General features: G+C 36.1%; 1 protein-coding gene across 1 annotated transcript in view; it reads right to left on the reverse strand.

Moving 5' to 3' along the window:
• Window positions 1–24891, reverse strand: part of LOC145690849 (uncharacterized) — a 269031-nt gene that overhangs the window by 231204 nt on the left and 12936 nt on the right. The window contains exon 2 of the mRNA XM_081766211.1: window positions 16245–16297. Within this exon, the coding sequence (XP_081622337.1) occupies window positions 16245–16293 (49 nt within the window). The 5' untranslated portion in view covers window positions 16294–16297. The remainder of the gene's footprint in view (window positions 1–16244; window positions 16298–24891) is intronic.

Here is a 24891-nt window from a genome sequence, read left to right on the forward strand (position 1 = left end):
TGCTCGATGCGGAAGATCTGATTTGATTTGTAGTCTGAGTTTACTTTGATTAGTAACTCACGTGAAAGTTATAGGTTCATGTCTCATATAGCTTCCTTTCTGAAAGTTACTTTAAATTCCTAAGTCAGTCTTACCTGTCAGTCTTACAAGTTAGAGCACATACCATTGTAGAAAGGTGATCGATTTGTGATCTCTATAGCGTTGAAATTCATCTAGAAACTCAAAAATCGATCAGAATCACAAGTTTCGGAAGATAACTTGATCTCTAGCTCAAAGATCATGACTCATGACTATACTTCAAATTTTTAGTTTCCAAAAGTTGTGCATCCAGGTTCGTATGCTCCAAGAATTACGAAATAGAACCGCAAATCTTTTTAAAATATTAAGTGGGTAAAACTTCAAAATCCAGAATTTTAAAAACAAACATGTAAAAGCAATTAGATATATAATTGAATTACTCTGGATTTTAAATCAACGTTTGCACTGTCCATGTCATTTTTTAGAAATATCAACCAACTACTTGAAATTTCCATTCTCCGTACAAGAAGAATAAGGCAATAGATTATATTTCCGAAATATTTAAACGTCTGTTCCTAATTTCAAAGTGAAACCCAAGTGCCAACTGTGTACAAGATGAATTTTAAACTGTTAGAACTTTTTCTTTGGCCATTTCACGATTACAAAATGTGAAATTAGGATATGGTTGCAATGGTTCCCCTTTTCATCAAACTTTAGGTGTAGAAGTTTTGAGAACGGTGGATCAGGTAGTCACATATGTGTAATGAAGAACTTATACATTTATAGTTTTGTCTTTCTATGACGAGAGGCTCCTGAGATATTCCATTTCTATTGACGTACTGTCTAACCTTCCTTTTCCCTTTGTGACGAAAGTAACACGATAAAAACCCGGCTCGAGCTAAATAGGAAGTAAAGCTTGGACGTCCGAAGAAAAACTTGGACACAATATAGAGAACATCAACTACTTCAAAATACAAACTTTCATGTGGAAGTGCACATGGGGATAACATATGGGGATTTGAAGTGACGTTTAGCACTGAAATTCAATGAATAACAGACTTTGATGTAAGTTTAATCATAACCATCAACATAAGTCAGTCACTTGTTGCAACGAAGAACCTTTCCTGCACTACTGTTTTCAACTAACCTCTTCGTTTACACGTACGATTTATTCATCAAATGTAGTTTCCTTGGCCCCTCCCTCACTTTCTTGCCACCATAAACTGTAACACGTCTCTCATGATACAGTTCCTTCTTAGACAATGATCCAACCGGTTTAGCTTCCTTTTCTCAATTACGTCTAAAATTGTTCCTTTTTTTACTAACAATTTCTAGCATCCTCTCATTCACTTTCGGCTCGGTACAGTTAATCCTCTCCATTATTCTCCACATCCGCATTTCTAAAGCTTTGAATCGTATTCAACACTTTTGTTTAATACCCGTGTTTTTGCCACATATATTACAATGTTTCACACGATGCATTTTATGAGTTTTTCTCTCAAGTCTTTATTCGATGATCCGCGAAATAGACTTTTGTTCCTCTTAGTGGCAACTTTCACCATTCCTATGCCTGCTTCACTAATACCACTACCCACGTATCGAAACTAGTCACCTTTTCTATTTTCTTCCCTTCCTTCTTTCATATTTGAGACCAACCCCTTCATTCCAATAACTTTTTCTTTTGTATTTCTAACATTTATTTTTATCTCATAGATTTCACAGCCCTTCCTTGAGGTTTATAACTTCTTATTGATCTCATTTTCAGATTGCGTCACAAGTGATATATGTAATCTGAAAATTGTATACATCTAATCATTGTACATTCTACCGAAATGCTGTCTTCATTATGTAGGTTCTCTTTCACTATCTCTTGTAGACAGATATTAAATAATGATGGCGAAAGAAAACATCCCTGTTGAAATCTCTTGCAATTACACGCTCCTCTGAAATTTCCCCTCTTATTGTTACACTTACTTGTTGGTTCATATATATGTTTCTTCTCAATCTTCTATCTTCCCAATCCAACGCAACCTTCTTTATAACTCGCAATAACAATTATCACTTCATACGATTATTCTTTTCCCTGAATAAGTAAATACAGCATACACCTCTTTCCTTTTTCTATAAATCTTTTACTGATTGCCCTTAACAATCCAATCGCATCTTTTGTGTCCTTACCAGAATTATTCTTCATCATTTTTTATTTGTTCTTCCATACAACCTTCTGGTCAGTATTAGAATTTTCAGTTTTACTACAAGGGGAATGAGTCTAATAGTTCTATGGCCCTGACATCTTCCTCGGTTTGATTTCTCAGTCAGTGGTATGATATCGTGCCCTCATAAAATATTTCGGCCACCCTTCTGTTTCATACATTTCATTGCAGAGCCAGAACATTTCTTTCTTTCCCTTGTCTCCTATATTATCAATGAATTCGATTGGTATATTATTTATTCGAGTTGTCTTTCCATTCCTATTCTCGGATATAGCTTTTTCAAACTCATCCCGAAAAATACTAAACATTTCATCATCCTCGTGTACTTAATTTTCTACTTCAATCTCTAGGTTACACTGTCTATCCCTACTCTTATATCGGGTGTTGCAAAATAAGTGTTACAACTCTTGGGAGGTCACTCCCGCCACTGAAACAAGAAAAAAAGTTCTCTTGAACTTTCGGCTATCGGACATAGTTTCGGATCTACAAGGTGCCGAAAGCGTGGGAAAATGACTTTCGGACGCCAATAGTTCGGAAAATATCCAACGTAAAGAGGGCGGGTAAAGAATTCACTAAAGAAGTCGTACCTGCTGTATTCAATTTTGCATGTTTCACAGTCCTACCATGCACGCGCAAGGGATTCCCCAAAGGAACGTAGGGAGTTCCGGATAATCTACCAAATGAAAATGGGTCTAAATGGATATGAATTGATAGGTTTCTACCAGCTAACAATAATTCGTTTGTATTAAGTCAATATCTGGAACAAATACAAAATGGCGGACATCTTCATGCTCGTTGTGTGTGGTTGCATAATCACCAGGTACGGATGCTGGCCAACAGTGACGTTCTGAGTATTAAGTGTAGCGAATTTGTAATCAAATGCTCTAGAAAGACATCTGAGGTGTCGGCAGAGCACAACAGATGAAGCAGGGTGATTCACATGTCTGGAAAGACGTAACGAAAAATGCTCAGAAAAAATGCACTTATACTAAGTACACGTGAGTTCAAAGCTTCGGAAATGTAAGCAATAGTGTCAAGAACATGAAAGCCATTTCCAGTTCACCAAAAATATTCCCTAAGACCGACGCAATATGAGGTACACGGTTGCATACCAATAAGGATGCAACAACTGATTGAAATTGAAATTGTGCAAGGGGACTCACTAGGGAACTGAGTAAACTAAATGAGTGCCACTAGTGGGATCGCATGATCGATATTGAAATGTGGCCAATGTGTGTGTTGATATCAACATGTAGCTAATGGACAAATGTCAACATGTCCCACTACTGCTGGGACAACGTCCCACGTGCGAAAAATAGGAAAATAACTACTCGGGTCTTGAATCTGAGGCCGTGGGGTCCCAGTAGGATTGGGAGCTGCGACCACGCGAGCAAAATCGAGCGCTCTAGCCCTGATTCTGTAGGAGCCTCACTTTCTATGTATTCATTTCTTTCAGGAGTAACCACTTCGTTTTGCAAGCGCTCTTGTACAGTCTCCCGACATGCTTGTGTGTTTCATTTTCTTACTGCACAGTTGTAAACAATCACAGCTTTAAGACGTTTCTTCCTATTTCTCATGTCGTTTCATTTTCCATATGTATGGTGTTCCAGCTGTAGTGTTACATGTGCCAAATGGTTTCATTTTCGTCTTTGTCTTGGCATGTGCACTGTGTGTAAGATACGAATTTCTGGATGTATTTTCCTTTATTTCGAGTACGTCATATGTCCCAGAAGACGTGGGCATGATACAAGTTTGTTATTTTCACGCTCTATCAGAATTTGAACCATGGATTAAGAGATTTCTTTTCATGTGTCGACTGTAGGACAATTTCCGAAACAAAGAGGAGCATTGATACAACAGTGTTGTAGTTACGTTCTACCAAAAAGTGCACCAGATGTAATAGCAGAATGTACAACGTTATTTTCCTAGTTTTCGCACGTGAGACGGTGTCCCAGCAGTAATGGGACATGTTGACATTTGTCCATTAGCTACATGTTGATATCAACACACACATTGGCCACATTTCAATATCGATCATGCGATCCCACTAGTGGCATTCATTTAGTTTACTCAGTTCCCTAGTGAGTCCCCTTGCACAATTTCAATTTCAATCAGTTGTTGCATCCTTATTGGTATGCAACCGTGTACCTCATATTGCGTCGGTCTTAGGGAATATTTTTGGTGAACTGGAAATGGCTTTCATGTTCTTGACACTATTGCTTACATTTCCGAAGCTTTGAACTCACGTTTACTTAGTGTAAGTGCATTTTTTCTGGGCAATTTTCGTACGTATTTTCACACATGTGAATCACCCTGCTTCATCTGTTGTGCTCTGCCGACACCTCAGATGTCTTTCTAGAGCATTTGATTACAAATTCGCTACACTTAGTACTCAGAACGTCACTGTTGGCCAGCATCCGTACCTGGCGATTATGCAACCACACACAACGAGCATGAAGATGTCCGCCATTTTGTATTTGTTCCAGATATTGACTTAATACAAACGAATTATTGTTAGCTGGTAGAAACCTATCAATTCATATCCATTTAGACCCATTTTCATTTGGTAGATTAACCGGGACTCCCTACGTTCCTTTGGGGAATCCCTTGCGCGTGCATGGTAGGACTGTGAAACATGCAAAATTGAATACAGCAGGTACGACTTCTTTAGTGAATTCTTTACCCGCCCTCTTTACGTTGGATATTTTCCGAACTATTGGCGTCCGAAAGTCATTTTCCCACGCTTTCGGCACCTTGTAGATCTGAAACTATGTCCGATAGCCGAAAGTTCAAGAGAACTTTTTTTCTTGTCTCAGTGGCAGGAGTGACCTCCCAAGAGTTGTAACACTTATTTTGCAACACCCGATATAAGCCCTCAATATATTCTTTCCATCTTCCTAATACTTCACTTTTGGTACTACCTTCCTATTATTATTATCTACTGTTATTGCAGTAAGCCCTTGTTTTCTCGATCAACAATAAATAAGGTGCACTAGACTTATTCAGACACACATTATAAATAACCAAATAATTTGACTAAATAATCTGTTATTGAGATTTTCGTATGTTCAAACCCCGTAAGAAGTTGTTTATTTCGCGCATATCTAATTCCTTTTTCTCATTGATTTACAAAACTACATTTCAAAGCCTCATGACTTATCTCCAAGTGCACACTATCACCTGAAATTTATTTTGTCATAGTTAACTACTCTCTTAATTGTGTTCTAGTTTAGTCAAACTCCCAGCAAGCGCCAGCTGACCATTTTCTTTTAACCAAATGCTAACTACACATGCTCAAAAATTCATTTCAAACAATTGATCCTTTCTTCCGTGAAGATCAGACAGACAACCTTAATATCATTTACGTATATTGACCAAACGTTTGTGACTCATCCTCTTTTCCCCTTAATGGCGGAATTTTTTAAAACTATAGAGCATTTGTTCTTGTCTTTTTCTTTCAAATAAGACTATTATATACCAAGTTTCATTTCTCTAACAGAAAGTTTCGCTTCATACTTTATTTTTCATATAACTTTTAAACTACTCTTCCCCCTTACTATACACATGTTACAAATGTAACATGATTAAAAAAAACACTGCAGGCTATACCTATTAAAAAAAGGTCTTTGATACAGTTTATCCGCTTTCCATTGATGACGAAACATAAAACCTTAATGCCATTTTTAAATATTGAGAAATAGTTAATGAAATTAAACTTCTTCTCCCTTAAATGCAGAATTTCTAGAAAGCCTTGAAAACATGACAACTCGTTTTTAATCAGGAATTTACATGCGACTATGCTTTATTTCACTAATGTGATGTATCTTATTTTTGCTGACATACGCATTGATATAACTTTTATCTTTTATGATATGCACTTTAATAAAGAATGGCATGACAACTTATTCGATGTAGGTGTTATCTGTGTTCAAGTATCCATTTCCATTTTCGTTATGATGGAACAAACATCTTTTTCATTTGTATATTGTAAATATAAATAAGTGGTATTGGTGTTGTCCTGTGTGGACATATTATTTCTTGATATAAAAATGGGTTATGTTTATTACCAGGCATGATCAGAAATTAAGGTTACAGACCCTTCAGTGAAATGTGTGTATTATTTCATACAACCAATACAGCCAACAAATAGTACATACATTAGATTATTTTTCAACATAGTCTTCATGTCGGTTGAGGCACTTGTCAACTTGGGGTGAGGTTGAAAATTCCCTTCTGATAAAAATCCTGTCCTTGCGTGTTCAGTCATATTGTTACGAAGTGTTTCTCCTTCTCATCTGAAGAGAGTCGACTGCCTTCTACGTAGTCCTTTATGTTCGGACACAGAAGAAAGTCGCTTGCAGCGAAGTTCGAGTTGTAGGGAGGGTGATCGATGATGTCCCAGCAAAACTGCTTCATCAGTATGGTGGTTGTTTGGACTCGTTCTCGTGAAGGAAGATGACATCCTCGTTGAGAAGTTCTGGCCGTTTTCTCTTGATTGTTTCGTGTCGAGGTCTCACTGTATCAGTGAGTGGTTACAGTGCGTCCTTTTCCCAAAAACTCCATAAGTATAAATGGGCGCTGTCCCATAACAGTGTGGCCATCATCTTTCCGGCAGATGATGTCACTTTAAACTATTTTGTCTTTAGAGAGGAGAAGTGTTTCCACATCTTTGATGATCATTTACTATTGCGGGTGTAATGGGGAATCCATTTTCCGTCACCTGTGACAATGCGATGAAGAAAACAGTTTACTTCAATGTGACGAACCGTTCCAAAAATTACGGACTTCTTCCCATTCGCTCCTCTTTGTGTTGGTTGGACAGATTGGGTGGAACCCATCAGAAACAAACTTTCCGATACTCTAGAATATAGTGCACAATGTGTCGAACGCGTTCGTGATGCGGTAACGTGATTTTCTTGTTGTCCTGAATCAGGTCCTTCACACAAGCTATTTTCAAATCTGTTTCTAACAAAGAATAGCTTCTAACAAGTAAAGTAGATTCTTTTACGCAGTTTGAAATTTGACCAGTTCCTCAATTTGCTAAAAAATGTTGAAGTTACCTTTTGTTTATGACATGTACTCAAAGGATAAATATTTTTGACATAGAAATAATGTATTTAGTTTTGTTCATTCATAACATAGCGGGAAACCGGAGATAATTCAGCGAGCTACACCCTGGATTTATCACTGCTTTAGTCACATTGTAAGACAATATCTTTTAAAAAAGCCTCTAATTTGTAACATTTTGTAGAAATATATATAAAAAAAACTAAAAATCACGTAAAAAGGAAATATCCGTCGAAAAGCGATTATTCCAAATTAACTTTTTATATTTCTTTGTTATAAAGAGATTGCTTTCTTGCTTCATAAAATCGGCCTTTAACATTAGCTAGGATACAAACATCCTGACAAAGCGGATATACATAAAGAGAAAAACAGAGAAACTGCAAACCTAAGGTAGGAACTCCTCGAGAAGAGCTTTCCTATTGGTATGAAAACGATTTGACATTATGCTGAAATATGGACGCTTTACCGCTTGAAGAACGCCATACGAAGTTACAAATAGGACTAACAATTTGTAACATTAGGCTTTTTGCCTCCAAAACTCATCACCACAACAGCTCCGTGTTAGCCCTCATTCTGCTTGTTTTTGTGTATCACCGAAAATGAGACAAAGATTCAGAAGAAGACATCTAACATGTAAAAGAACTAACTATTACTATTTTAGACATCGCTGATTCCTTCAAAATATTCAGAAGATCCTCGTGGCCTTCCAGAAACAGGGAAGTTTCGCAAAACACGTCGCCCTCGCAGAAGAGAAGATAAGCTGCACTCGTTAGCCGACTACGATGCCGGAGTCTCGGTTTCTCATTGGTCATCACCTAGAACTGTTCTTCAATCAATTTCGATGCCCAATAATTTAGAGGACTTTCCATGCTACTTTGTGGACTAACCAATTCTCCCTCAAACTACTTCTTCCAATTGTGTTATTAGTGGAGTGTTTATGTGTGTATATTTGTGCAAATTACTACGGACTGAAATGGAGAACCTACTCTTCCGTAAGTAGTAACTCTTTTATTTACACGAATCTAGCCCCTTGCAGTTTCATTTATAAATGTAACAACCTATCTGCTCTCCCGTCTGAATGTTTGTTTTCCTTTGCTAAGTGTTGTTTCAGTCCAACACTTATTCGCTAATATTTCAAATTAATTGTATTTTCATGGGAAGAAACGAGACTCATATTGGAAAGCTTCACACAAACCATCGGTTTCTTTGACTGGATAAATGTTTCCTTTTCATCTCTGTAAAATATTCCCAACGAAATATGGTTACCTTCATTTATCCTGAAAAATCTCCCTAATACATTAAATAAGAACGTACGTTCTGGATTTGTAGGTACTGAAACCTCATCTAGACAAGAGCGTGAAAGGGCGTGCAGCGCGCCTGAGCTCAAGTAAGCCTCAGGGGCGTCTTGCCCCAATGATATTATAGCGACGGAAAGTGAAACTTGTTTTGAGTTCCAGAACATACTTCAGATTATGTCGAGAATCGAATTCAAAGTCTATATTTCAAGTTGAAATGTCCCGTATCTATTCAGGAAACTTGTGTATCAACATATAAGGGAAAATATGTTTTACAACTCCCAATATTTTGCACTTCATTGCGGTTTAGTTTAGTACAAGCTCTGCTGAATTATCACAAGATTGTTCATAATGTTTGTTTAATTATCTTCGACATTTTCAAGTAAAAATGTATTCATTTTTTTATGTATTTATACAAAGAAATGTGATGGCATAGTAGCATTTTGAACTATACTTTTGATTTGCTTAGAATTAAAGATGAGTATTTTGTTTCTAAAGGGAACATAATTTTAGTTATATTTAGTTCCAGAAAGACAGATGGAGGTCGACGTGCTTGCAACACACAAATTAACTGATATGCAGCATGTTGACCATAGCTGCTTATGAACTTTAATTGAAAAAAAAATTAATTCAGTTTTCAGCTGTAAACCTATTCTATGTTAAGTCTATAATGGTCTTTATGGTTGTAAAAGCTCACTTTATCGTCTTCACTTGACAGAAAAAAATTTGCAGAATGTCGAATTGTATTTAAGATTGTACTCATATATTTGCTTTTCCTGTTGTCCTACCTGCTCAATAAAGTAACTAACGCAAGGCGTGACGAAGAATCGAATCACTCGTCGGGAGAGGGAGTCATGTACAGATCTAATGAGTCCCAGTACATCACGTACTAGTGCTCGTGTACTCTATAAAACTGTGACTAATAGGCGTAAATTTCAAGTTGCAAAGAACGTAGTTTTATATTTCTATACTGTCTTGTGTCAACTGGAAAGCGAAAGATAATTCATTTATTGATTTTGTTATGAATTGGGTCCAAAAACTTATAAAACATTTGGTTATACCTCGAGGTGGTAGAAAGGCACTGGTATCCATTTAATTTTCATAGTAAGGTGCAAGATATACTATCCTGCAAAAATACATTTTCTTTTGTGACAATTAATAGATCAGAACGTACAGACCGAGAGACATTGTAAAATTACTTTGTTTCATATGTATTCTCTGTCATTTAAGAAAATGAATGTTTTATGCGGGATAGTATCTTTTGCCCCTTACTATAAGAATGAAATCGGTACACATTCCTTGCTAACACCCCACGATTTAATTAAATGTTTTAAAGGTTTTAAAAGTTCAGTCTCTAATCAAATCGATAAACGCATGATCTCTCTCTTTGCAGTTCACACAAGACACTATAGACAATAGTAAAACTTAATAAAAAGAAAAAAAACAACCTTCTTTCATAGTGTGGAGCTTACGGTCAGCGAATTATATTTGTAGAGTAGATGACTCGTTTATCTTATACCGTAGCTCATTAGATCCGTGCAGAATTCCCATTTCCGCCACCGGCATTCGAATCTTCGTACTACTTCTTTTTTATTTTTATTTTTCATTGATTAGGTAGGACTCTAGTGAAAAGAAACATATGGTTACACTGCAAGGTGGGATTCGATATTTTGCAAGTATTTATTTATATATTTATTGTCAAGCGAAAAAGATGAAGTGGAATTTTACAGGTGTAAAACTGTTCTAGATTTGAATATTAATAAAAATTATGAATAAGTTTACGGATAAAAACTGAATTCTCTTCAATTATAGTCCATAATTAGAAATGACCAAGGAGATGGATTTCAGCACATTGGCTTCGATCATCTTTATTTCTTTAACTAAATATAACTAATTTTATTTTTCGTTTAGATATAAAATATTCACTTTTAGTTCTTAACAAAACAGACAGCATAGTGCAAAATGTCAGTATGGCATTACATTTCGTTATTTGAGGTAATGAAACAATAATACGTTTATACTTGAACATTTCGAAGATAATATAACAAATATGTACAATTCTATAAAGAATTAAGCAATTATTTATAACAAAATAAGCTGCAATGAAATGCAGGTTTTAGAAGTTACCAAAAATATTTGCCCTTAAATGCTGAAATACAACTTTCTTGAATAGATAAGAATATTTCACCTTGAAATACACAGCATGAATTTGACTCTCGATAGAATCTGAAATATGTTAAGAACTTTAAACCTTGAAGAACGCAACACACGTTTGACGTCCAATGGTTATAATATTGTCGTTACAAACTGACTAAACTAGCGATAAATACAGGGGTCAGATCACTGAACCAGTTCCTGTTTTACGGTTTTTAATATAAATTAACGTAACGGATTTTTGGTCAAAGTTTATTTTTTCCTTTGTATATATATCATGGGAAAACATGTAACGTCAACATTTCATTAGGAAATGTAGCAACTGATCAAATTAAATAATGCCAAAAATAAAATACTTTACCTGCTAGAATTTATTTTTGGTGGAAATTTCCTACATTATTTTTTGGGTGTTTGAATACTTCGGAAGCTTTTACAGAATGCTTGTTATTATAATATATGTTTGTTCTGTTTGGTACGAAAAAAAGTTTATTATGAAGAAAATGATCTGCGAAGCTCTTTCCAGAATATCTTTTATTGTAGTAGATGATTTGATTTTAGCGTCCCATTCAGCAGCGACGCTTTAGGAGACATGGACTTACAGCTTAATGTGGGAACCGAAACACATGAGCTCCCGCCCAGAATCGAGCTCCACATTTAGAAAAAATCTGACCACAGTCAATTCTTACCCGTTGTGTTGGAACGGACTCTATTATTATACTGGTATTGGGAAACAATGATGAAACAGGTTAAGTATTTTGTTACCTCGAAGTAGTCACACTTGTGTCCCGGTATGACCGGAATAGTCCTAGGGACGACAAAACGTCGTCATACATAAGGAGAATTTGTATGATACTGGTAATAAAACTTACGTTTTCTCCTGGTCTAGTGGCTAACGCGTGCGTTTATGGTTCTTGTAGTCTCGTGTTCCATTCCCGTTAAGGGTCAATTAAAATTTTACTTTAACTAGAATTTATTTCATTAATCAACCGTCTCCTTTAGCCAAAAGACTTAAACATTGAGAAAAGTATATGGGAGAAATGTTAAAGACTATACATGCAAACGTCAGGTGCCTGTGTTTTGTACGCAATTGACAAAATAATAGAAAGACAGGAAATAAAATCTCTTGAAAACTGAAACTGAGCAATGTTTTGGCATTCATGCTTAATTTGCTGCTAGCGTGACACATTAAATTCAATCTAATATAAATATTACACACAAAATTCGGTACTTGCCTGTTGATAACATGGTAAATGATAGCAATTGTTAAACATTAAACATAACACCTCATTTTTATATCAATAAATAACTTAAATAAATAAATAACAAGACAGTAACAATATTATTAATATATATCTACATAGTATATAAATGAAAAAGACGTTGTCTATCATAACGAAAAATTGCTGAACCGTTTGAAATGAATTTTATTAACATAGTTAACACCTACCTCGGACTGGGCTGTTGTCACGTCATTTTTATTAATTTGCGCATCCTAACAGAGAAAACGCAATAAAAAATTATGCAAAAATATAACATCTATCGTTTGTGAGATGAAACTTGATATATAAAATTATTTGAAACGAGTGTGCACGTGTCCTCCCATGTTTAGAGATTTCGGTATTAAGTGGTGAATAGGGACAATTTGTATCCTTTTTGCTGAATATTTGAGAATGATGATACCTAGGTTGTGTCTTGTCATACTGTATTTAGTGTCTGCTCCAGTCGGGTTTCTATAATTCATTAACATATATGTCATAAGAGGGAGAGATGGAAATAAACATATTATTTTAAATATGTGAGCCCATCTTCCGTTGGCCTTAAAAATCCTCTTTTGAGGGAAAAAATATATAAGTTCTAAATATGTGGTCAATATGTTAAAGTTGCATGGTGATTGTCTGTCTGGTCATCACGTAAAGTCAAATGAACCGTTTGAAAAAATATTTGAATACATTTATTACTTGGAAAATATGGTTAGCTGAAGTCCACTGGAAGCTTGAGCAAACTTCGATACAATTTAGAGGATGGTCAACTATGCCTAGATGTAACATCTCAGGGGAAAGCGAACACGAGGAAAGAAGTAATAGCGGATTTAAGTTAAATATCGGAAGTCATTGAAAAACAGAATGTGATGCGCGCAAACAAAAACAAAAAAAACAGTAATTTTTTATAAGGTTTGAAGACATGCTTAACAGATTATTTATCCCAACGGATCGAATATTTCTTACACGTGTCTGAAGTGTTTACTTGCGTTCTCAACTGGTGCTGACTGAAAATTCGCTACATTAAAATTTGTTTCTTATTGAGTTTCATTACTAAACTTCACTTCAATCCCCATAACTTCTCCTCTTGTGTATTTCCACCTGATTCTTTTTCATTCAGGCATAGTTGATCATTCTCTAAATAGTGTCAAAGTTCGCCACCGGGTACCAGCTCACCATTTGTTACAAGAGGAAAGCAGACTTTGGTAAACGAACTTTTGGTCCATTCTTCGCGACGGAGTAGTGCACGTTTGTAGTGTTAGTATTACGAACTGGGAGAGCACAATATCCAAAAATAGTGGAGAAAAAGCGTCTTAAAAATTCCAACTCGTGCATATATGATACGAATCTTTAAAACGCTTTCACCCCAATTTCTTGCTATATCGCTCCTCCAGTTTGTAATATTAACACCTTAAATGCGCACTACTGTCTTGTGAAAGATGGAAACGAAGTTCATTCAACAAAGTCGCTTTCCCCTTGTTAGCTAATTCTGGCCGAGTTTTTTTCATGTTACTTTCATACAATACATGTTCTAAGCGAGAAAATAAGTATTAAAATATACTCCAAGAACAGAATTTCTGACTAATCTCTCATCATAGGAAAATGAAACTCGGCATTTAAACTCCTCCTTACAAATTTGTGACAACATAGTTCATCAGTTTCGGAAATTTCAACTCTAGCAAAGAAAGCAGGACAAATCTTACAAAATTTTGGTTTCCTACTTTTTGTTCATAAACTGGCCAAATGAGTAATTATTTTCGCTGCTTGAAGTAAATCTAGAAGATAGTTAGCAGTTGGATTCACTTGGATCTTTTTTCATTTCATGTCGATTGATATGCTATTCTATTGAGGAAGAGGTTTGAATTCCCCAGCCTATATTTTGAAACGAATCGTCTATTCTATTTTTTCATTTTTAGAATATATTTACGGGTCTTTTGAGCTCGCATTACTAACGTAGAAGCACAATTTTAGGAAGCTAAAAATCAGGTTTAATTATTCTGTTTCACAATAGTTCAGCAAGTGATCACCTTTTATTCGCAGATTAGTAACTTTATTCTGTTTTGGGTTACGTGGAAATTGCTTCATGTATGGCTTGTACGTTAATAGAGACCCTTCACAGTTCAGAAAGCAATCATATTTCCTCAAACTGATAGTTCTAAGAAAGATCAGTTCGTTAATTTGGAGTGTAACCTCCCTTTTAGCACCGAGACTATATGAGACATTATTCTACATCTTAACTCGGGATCCTAAACTAAATGAACTCCCATCAGGAATCAATCACTTGATACCATAAATGTTACAATCTTTTCATTCTCACGTAAATATTCCGAAATAGAATATGACCTTCCAGGATGCTTATTGTCTTTCCACTTGGTATTAACACTAGTTCATTAATCATATTCTAATTAAATAGTGAACATAATTTCTTTTTTTTTCAAAATACTGAAACACATAATAATAAAAACAAAATACTAGCATTGCTTCATTCCTCTTCTCTTTATGTTTTCACACAGTCCAATATTTTATTGATAACGTTGTGACTTTTTTTTAAAGAAAAAAAAGATGTGTTCAGTTCACAGTTAAGATAGAGGAACGACATGCACTAGAAAGCACATCAGATTATATTTGCTTTGCTTTTTGCCTAGTTTTGACTCACTAACTTCCTACATTCATTTCAATTACTTGAATATTCAGTTTCGGATGTAAGCTTATTTTTATATTTTACTAATGTAAAGAAATCTAGAATACCCCTAGTTTTGGTGTACCAGGTAGAATCGTACTTGCAGCTTTCTTTATATTATTACCTTAGGCAAGAATAAGAAAAAATCAAACAGAATGAAACCATATTTAAAACTCTAATACTACAATTAGTGGCTGCTCCTTCGACGAAAACAAAAAAATAATACAAGTAATGCTGTTCCTTTGACTAAAAAATAAATACTATAAGTAATGATTGTTTCTTCGACGAAAAGAAAAAATTACAATTGAAGATACGAATACAGATCAGCTAACTGTTAGGTTAGAACGTTATGAACTACGCCACGTAATCAGGTACTCGTTTTCATATTATATATAGTAGAAACTCGATTAACCGTCACCCTCGGGACCGGGATCATGACGGTTAACCGAATAGACGGATAACAGAAATTTCGTTATAAACCTCTACAATAAGTAGATTTAAAAGGTTCTGGAAAGAATAAATTACCTTATACAAGTGAATAATACTTATAATGATTGAACAGGACCAGAGTAAACCGTATTTCATCCATGTTACACTAATATAGGTTCGTCTTGAAAATAATTCATAACAGTTTGGAATTTAATTTCTGGCATCTCGAGTGTTTCAAGTCCATTCTTTTCTCCATAAAGGTTTCAGTACTGTACCAAGTTTTTGTGTGGAAACTAGCATGACCGGAAATGACGCATGACTATTTCAGTTCATTTCGCTTACACTTTATTCGTGCTCTGCACGGCGCGCGGCGTCAATTACGGCACATTTAAAGTACAGTACTATCCGGAGCAGTGACGGACAACAGAGAGTGACGGTTAATCGAGTTTCTACTGTACTTTGAACATTCGGCTTGTGAATTTTGTTTCTGTCCTCTTACCAAATAACAGTTTCTCTGTTTTCCCTGCTTATCACACTATTTTTGGTACTTGTTTCTAAATTTCATTTGCAAACGTAATATATTTTGTTGTTTTACCAGGATTCACAGTTTTAAAAGTTTTTAACGTCAATTACATTAAGTCAACTGATTTTGTCATATCTTCCATCGCTTGAAGGGGGAAGAGATGCTATCCTGCAGAAAGCATGCATCTTCGTATGTGACAGAAATACATACTTGCAATGAAATGTCTAAATTCGTTGGAATATCGAATTCGATATTTTCACTATACCACACTTTTCAGTTTCCTATTGTCGCACGAGAGTGAAAACAAGTTGGATGACAAATTTGAACTTCTAGTACATATCTAGAGCATAGTTCATGAGTTGAGAGTTTCAATATACTAGCTGCCAAATACAAACTCTGTATTTAGAAAAAATCAGAAAAGAAGGAACAACCTTTCGCTTCTAAATTTTTATTTTTTTTGATTGGACTAGTGCTGCACCTAGGTCCAGAATGAATGATCAGATAATGAAATGCTGTTTTCATTTTTTATATAAGCTGATACAAATTGTGTTACGTTTCGTGTACAGAATTATGTTAGTAATAACTCATAATTAAATTCCACATTACCTTTGTTTATTGCGAAAACAATCCATAATACTTGGAGTAAAGCCAGCATGTTTCTGCAATAAAGACATATACATGAAAAATAAAATTATATACAATTTTATTATTTCAAAGTCAACTTCAATATAATAATAATAATAATAATAATAATAATAATAATAATAATAATAATAATAATAATAATAATAATAATATGAAAGTAACCAAGGAAGTTCCCTCCCTTTTTCAGCCACCACCTTTGAACATCGATATGTCACCTAAGACATATCTGGAAGATCAAAAATAGTTCCCATCAGCATCAACTACCTTTTTCCAACGTTATGGAGGGCCATGGATTCCAACGCGGTAGAAATTGATGAGCCGTGGAGCGAAGAAAATATCAAGTGCATTTTGCACCTCTACTAGGAATTTGAACTGACGTCCTCTGAGGTGATTGTCCAAGGACTGGAACAGGTGATAATCAAACGGAGCAATATCCTGAGAGTCTGATGAATTTAATAGTGTTTTCCAAGGCGTTGAATGATGTTCTGGGTCAACATAGCCACATGGGTCTTAGCTTTGTCCTGTAACTAGAGGATCCCTTTGCGATTCAGAAGTGCTGGCTGCATACTTTTGAGTTTTTTTTTCTCGAACACTTTTCAACTGCTAACAGTACACAGTTATATTGATGCTATGACCAGCTGGTAGCAGCTAGTAATGTACGATGCAGCGGGTAGTCCGCCAAACACACACAAGGACTTCCTTTTGGTGCAGTGCTGGTTTAGGCTGTTTTTGAACCGGTTCGTTGCATGCTAACCAGTGATGATGACGGCTGCGTGGAGCTTCGAACAAGACTCACTTCTTATCACATGCGAACACTCTGTTCAAAAATGGCTCCTTCCTCAGACGAGACAGCAAAGTAACACATGTGTCTGTTCGTCTTGCCTTCTGCAGTCAAATCATGTGGGACCCATCGACCCAACTTGTAGTACTTCCCAAGCTCATGGAGGTGCTGCTGAATGGTTAATTCTGTCATACTGAATTGTAGTCTCAGTTCCTCGTATGTCTGGCCGGAATTCCTGCCTGCAGTTCTTCATTTTGTACAAGTGTTGGTCTTGCGTCGTGTGATGCGTCTTCGAGTGTTTCGTCACCCTCCTCAAACTTGTTAAACCATCGCTGCATATCCGTGTAGTCACAATACTCTCACCAAAGACCTGACATATTTTCCACCCTGCTCCAACTTCAATTTGATCCCAGTTTGAACTCGTACAGCATACAAGTCCTTATGACGCTCTGTGGAAGTCCCGGTTTTACTCTATCCATACACAAGTTCACGGTATAATTGAACTGCCACAACCAGGTAGTATATTGGGTATACCCACACCAACAACTGACTTTCGTCTTATCTCCATTCGCATTCAATTCACAGTGCAGGAGCCAATTGAACGGAGATCTTAACATAAGGAGACATAACTTACTTGGATATTTTATAATAATAATAATAATAATAATAATAATAATAATAATAATAATAATAATAATAATAATAATATCATTACTATAAACTACTAAAAGTAATGAAAAAGATTATATGGTAGAAGTTTCAGTTTCGTACGGTAGAGTCAAATGAAGAAGAACTTTTCACAATCTAACGGCGTGATGTATAATTACTAGACGTGATATAGATAACTATGTTAAAGATGTCGTTACTTGTTAAGATGTTAACGGATTAACTGCAATAACAAACTCGGCCAAGATAATTCCTCTAGCTATCTATTTCGAACAATTCACTTTTGTTCCAGTTTCCGTGTGGAATGTATCTAACAATACAGCTTATGAAACTCAATAGCGTTATTTTAATAATATCATTAACAATCTATTTACAATACTATACAGGGATAATGGATAGGACGCGAGAAACCTAATGGTGAATTGTTATTAGAAGGAATGAAAGTAATAGTGAATTTCTATATATTCTGGTTTCAGTAGAGAATTAAGAGAGGAATTGAAAGTAGCTATGAATTTCCATCACTTTTCTGGCTTCAGTAGAAACTTCAGAGAGGACATTAAAGTAATGGTGAATTTCTATCACTTTTGGCTTCAATAGACACTTACGAAATTAAATAAAATAAATGGTGAATTTCTGTCACTTCTGGATTCAGTAGAAAGTTCAGAGAGGGAATTAAAGTAATGGCGAATTTCTATCACTTCTGGCTTCAATAGAGACTTAAGAGAGGGAATAAAATCTATTCTTAAAACGCTTAATCGATTCAGGAAATCGCTTCTCGCTCTCTATTAACATTCTCGCTCTAGAAAAATCAATGTTGAAGCATGAAATAGTTGATTCTTGCTACTTCTATTTTGAAGAAACGGTTAAGAGACGAAGTGAAGCCTATTCTTGGGACGATGCATTGATTTTAAAAAAATGCTACGTAACTTGTCAACAAACGAACAAACGGACTAACATAAACGTTCTTAAGGCTTTCCATAGTCATGCGAAGTATATCTTGAAAGTCTTATAATAAACTCTAAACAATATCACCCGAAATTTCAATGTCGTACGGTTGATTTTATGCTCTGGATAATGTTTCTGCTTTCTAACGGTGCGATGTGTATCTTCTAGAATTCTACAAGTTAACAGCGTTGTTTCAATATCATTGAAAATGAAATAGTTATTGCTTAACCACCGCTAAAGTCACAGTTTCCTGTTAAGATGTTAATATATCAACTCTATTAACAAATTCAGCTTTACTAACGAGATAACTGCTCTAGCTATCTACTGAGAAAAAATGAATTCAACATAAAGTAACGTAAGTAGTATTATAAAGGTAGCCAAGAAATTTATGTCGCTTTTTTGAGGTCTTGTTCAACTGGCACTCACACAGTAAGTTGAATGTGAATGGAGATAAGGGGAAGGTCAGTTGTTGGTGTGGGTATATCTAACATACTACCTGGTAGTGGCAGTTCAGTTACAGCGTGAACTTGCCTAAGGACAGAGTGAACATGGAACCTCCACAGAGCGTCATAAGGACGTGTATGTACTGGGGAGTTCAAACTGGGGTCAAATGCAGCTGCAGCAATGCGGAAGACATGTCAGGCCTTTCGTGAGGGTGTCGTGACTACGCGGATGGGAAAAACTATTCTATGCAAGGGATGGGAAACATTATTGCCTCCGCCATACTCCGCAGACATTGCACAGTCTGAATATCACATGTTCCAATTCTTGGGAAATCACCTTAGAGGACGCCAGTTCAAATTCCTAGTAGAGGTGCAAAATGCTCTTGACACCTTTTTTGTTTCACGGCCCACCAAGTTCTACCGCTTTGTAATCCATTTCCTTCCAGAACGTTGGCAGAAAGTCGCCGATGCTGATGGGGATTATTTTTGATCTTCCAGGTACGTCTTGGGTTAGATATCGATGTTCGGAAGTGGTGGGTGAAAAGGCGATAGAGCTTTCTTGGTTACCTTTATAGTTAATAACATTACAATCTAACAAGGCACACTGGATCGTAATGAATAAATACTTAGAAACACTTTGCCATTCTCTATAGCTTTGAGTAAAATTATATATAGGGGAAAGTCTTACAGTACCGACCATCTTACAGTTCTCACTTCCCTTGATAGATGACAGGGTACTACAGTGACACGTGAAGAGATTCTGTAGTCATACGTCACATAGTTCGAGCGCGGTTTCTTGTGTCAAGTAATGAGCGAACTGCAAAGCGTTGAAGAAGTTGGACGATATTTTCAGTGAGAAAAGTTATATTTAGGACACCATTGGTTCTTTCTAAGGTAAGTCACTGAAATGTTTTGCAATTCCTGTCACAGGTACGAGTTTTAGGTTAATATTTACGGAAAAAGGTAGGTAATGTATTCACTACATAGCGTGCTATGACCTGCAAAGTCACACCTAGTGTGTCGTCCAGTACCGACCACTCTATCGTCGTCCACTACCGACCAATATTAACTATAGAGAAAACGAAGTTTAATTTCAAGATAGTGGTCAGATTCCTTTTTTTATAATTACAGAGGGAAATGGCAACACCAACGGAAAGGAAAAAAGGAAGATGGGCCGAAGCAAGTATGAAGGCTGCTGTAGATGAAGTACTTTCCAAACGTTTGACACAACGACAGGCTGCGTCTGCTTTTGGTGTACCTAAAACAACATTAGGAGACAGAGTAAGAGCAATACAAGCTGGAAAAACTCTGATTCTATCTCCTCAGATGGGCAGGTTTCAAAAGACCTTTAATGAAGATATGGAGCAACAGCTAGTATTTTACATTAAAGATATGGACGATAAGTTTATGCCTCTTAGTAGGAAGGAATTCTTAAAATTTGCATATGATTTGGCAGAACATCTAAAACTACCCCATCAATTTAATAAAGAACTCAAAGTGGCAGGCAAGCAGTTTTACTATGATTTTATGGCACGCCATCCGGAGCTTAGTCTAAGAACTCTAGAATCTACAAGTCTTCAAAGGGCTGTGGGCTTTAACAAGCATCAAGTAGATCGCTTCTATAATATGTATTCAAAACTTCTGAATACATATAATTTTCCGCCGAATAGAATACACAACTGTGATGAAACTGGCTTGACAATCGTTCATGCCAACGACACCAAGGTTATTGCACAAAAAGGAAAAAAAGCAAATAAGCAAAATTACATCTGGTGAAAGGGGGAAAAATATAACAGTTTTATTATGCATTAATGCCACTGGGGACATTTTTGTTCCTCCTCTGTTTGTCTTTCCTAATAAACAACGAGTAGACGGTATTCTGAGAAAGGATGCTCCCCCGGGAAGTATCTTCGCAGCTGAGGAAAGTGGTTGGATAACTGCTAAATCGTTCTTAAAATGGATGGAGTTATTTGTTGAGAGGACTCGCCCTACTGAACAAGATCCAGTTCTTCTCATACTTGATGGACACTGTAGTCACAAGGATTTAGATTTTATCCTGTTTGCAAGAAAACATCATGTGCACATGATAAGCTTGCCTCCTCACACAACCCATAAATTGCAGCCCTTGGACCGTGCTGTAATGAAGCCTTTCAAAGCAGCATACAACCAAGCGTGCAGTACCTGGATGAGGAAGTATTATCCATTAAAAATCTCACAGAAAGATGTAGCTGGACTTTCAACCAAGCCTATCAACATGTCTATCTGCAGAATGGATCTGGCACAGTCAGCTTTTGTATGTACTGGACTTTGGCCTTTCAACCCAAATGTTTTCACAGATTTGGATTTCATTCCTGCTGAACATTTTCGCGATCCAGAGCTCAACAATCAATCTGCATCATCAACTCACCTTTCTGAAGAGCAGGGTCTTTCTACACTTCACGGTACAGACTGTCTTTCCGAACAACCGAGTTGTTCAACAACATTCATCCCACTTTCTCAACAACAGAGTTCTTCCACAGTGCAAAGTGCAGATCATCTTTCTGAACGGTCGAGTTGTTCAATAAAACTCACTCCAATCAGTGTTTCTAAACAGCAAGATCATTCCACAGTCCAAGATATAGGTCATCTTTCCGAAGAGCCATCTTCCTTAATAGAATTATCGACTGATTTCAAGAAGATTGTTCAGAAAATCTCCCCAAGCAATGAGAATGTGGAAGACAGGACAAAGAAAAGGAAACGACGAAGCCAACATTCTGAAATCCTAACATCGTCACCATATAAAAATGAGCTTTTGCAAAAAAAAAGAAAACTAGCGGAACAGAAGAAAATGAGAAGAAAGAAGTTAGAAGCTGGAATTGAAGAGAACAAACAGGAAAAGGTCGGAAGGAGACAGAAGAAAACATCTTCCCAAGAGATGAGCAACGACAAATCAAAATGTCGAAGAACACTGGACTATCATGAAGTTATAGTATGTATCATTTGTCATGAATCATTTGATGAAGACTGGGTGCAATGCGTTAAGTGTGAAGGTTGGGCGCACGTTGAATGCACAGACCAAGAAAACCTTTCTTATTTTACTTGTGACTTTTGTATCTAAACTGAATTTGGGTTTTGTTCTTACGTAACGTAGGCCAAAAAGACGTTTTAGTTTCATACTTCGGGAAAATATTTTACTATCATAGTATTGCAAATTTATAGTTACTATATATGACAGTATCACAAAATATAGTTAATAGAATTGAGAAAACAGAGTAATGTAATACATTTTTGTTTTTTATTAGTTTTAATAATTGTTTAGTACTTCACTGTCGTCCATATTTGGTGGTCGGTACTGTACGACATTTTTCATTCTGTCAATAATAATACGTTTCTGTTTTTCTCAATATATAGCTATTTGTAGGAAAATGTAAACCATATAATATGTTTTTTATAGTAAAGTAGTTTCTGAAGAATAGACAATTGCCTTGAAATTCACAGTACTTTCATTTTTGTAAAAGTTAGAATAAAAATACTTAAGGTGGTCGGTACTGCAAGACCTTCCCCTACGCATTACAATTAAACACACGTGTATTCAAGCTTAGCGTTTGAACAACGTTAAAGCTCTTTGCTGGCTGCAATATGCCATTAACGGATTTAAAGCACAAGATCAACCATAAATAAAGAAATCAACAAGACAAAATGAAGTATACTTTATGTCTCTTTATTCGTGAAATATAAGTTGTTTTCATACGAGATATACTATTTTACACTTAGTTTGAAAGTTAAACGCACCATCATATTTCATGAAACTAAGGATAATAACTGCGAAAGTCACTATGAATTTCGTGTTTCAAGAATCGATTTCGAGATCTTCAAATTCAAGGGTGAGTTCGCTAATTTGTTTAAGCTTCTATTGAATGTTAGAATAAAGAACTGAGCAGAAAGCGTCGGTCATAAAAATCTGTTGATAGATTTGAAATTTTACCCACTTCAAGAGTGGAAGCGAACCAAACAACTCTTTAGCTTCTGAGTTGCGAGCAGCTTTTGCATTATTTCTGCTGATGATAGATTATCTCTTGCTGAGAGAGTAGAAAAACGAAAGAAGGAAAAGGAAATGGTTCTACATAAAAACACATACGTCATCAGAGGAAATTACTTCACTTCACAGATTATCACTACAGCGCCTAACGATACATTTGAGAGAAAATAAAGTGAGAAAAGATAATTGTAAAACTCTTAAATTACTGTTGGGAATGTGCTTTTCAACATGAAAAAAACAGGAACAACAGATACAACCTGGTTCTACACAGCTTTTTCTTTCTTTTCTCTTTTTCGTCTATAATATACAAAGGAATAACCCATTTGTTTCATCCGAATTTCTTCCAACCAACGAATTTTTTGGTAAGGAAAAGTTAAGTGGTTAGGGTACGTGCAAGACGTTAGGGTACGTGCCGGTTTCATTCCCGGCAGGAGCTCGTATTATTTCGGATCAACGTTAAGCTGTAAGTCCAAGTCTCATATAGCCTCGCTTATGAAGGAAACGATAAACTGATAATCTAATCAAATGTTAGTAGCGAACGTGACACCATAAGCATTTGTTTTTCTCGATGTGGTCAATGTCTATGCATCAGAACCCTAGTAGGAAGATAGCTTTTGGCCAGTGGGTGCATGCTTGTCTTTTGGTTTCTACGCCTGCACTTTCAGCGCATGCTTTCGTATAATCTACATTTAGTTGTACTTACAAGCAATTCTTTAGACCCTTCGCAGGGAGCCATAGCATCACTGACCATTTACTGGCTATTGACTTGACTCGTAAATCACTTGCGTCAATCTTGAATGGAACACTGAATACAAAGTTGCCCCCATGTAACTTCGTTACTGGAATCCAGCTTGCAGCACGCTTGCACGTTTTCTAGTCAAGCTGGATCCGATGCTTGCAATTCAAACTTACAGCAAGCGGTTTGCAAGTTGTCTTTGCTAGTAGGGAATTTACTCTGAAACATCCCACCTTGTTCAGTTTGATTTCGTCCATTGATTGACATAGGTACCTTATATTTGGACAATTTTCTACTTAAACGATAATTATATCTTGAAAGTTAATTACAGTTCTTGAGTTATTATCTCACTAGCAATACATCGTACTCTAATGTTGCTAATGTCATAATGGAAAAAAAGATTCGACCTAATGTCGACTAATATGGTGTCGAGTTAGCAAAAATTTCAATTTTTATGGAATAAGGATGCCTTATTCAAACACCATAATATTTTGCTGCAACTTACTCTAATGAAAGTTCTAGCACAACACAGTACACAGAAGAAAACAATATACTCTTAAAGTTTAAAAAATACTTAGTCTCCTGATGGCAAGACTTTCTCTCACACTAATTTCATCTTAGTGGAGCCTCATCACATAGGCGAAGGAAAGACATCTCCTTACTAAGAGGGAGGGAAAGGGATAGATTGAGATTTTCCATGGAAAGAATAAAAACCTGTCAACAAATTTGTGAGAGAAGTTTCCAAGAATTGGTGCCACAAACGGAAAAGGGGCCAAAGTGCTATTAGTAGAAACCCCATCAGAAAGAAAACAAAGAAAATGAATGTCACGCGATCGTGATGACTGTAGTTCGATCTTGCTGGCAGACTCTTACAAACCCGCCAGGAAGGGTAAAAATGAGTGTTGTTAAAGTTTTAATAAATTTAAAAACATGTTACTGCTAGCAGGCGACTCTGCTTATTAAAATGTGCTTATACCTTGCAGACTGTGTTCAAAGAAAACATTAAAGTATTAGCTAAA

This window comes from Thermobia domestica, chromosome 7 (genome assembly GCF_964235325.1).
Source record: "Thermobia domestica chromosome 7, izTheDome1.hap1.1, whole genome shotgun sequence".
Taxonomy (NCBI): domain Eukaryota; kingdom Metazoa; phylum Arthropoda; class Insecta; order Zygentoma; family Lepismatidae; genus Thermobia; species Thermobia domestica.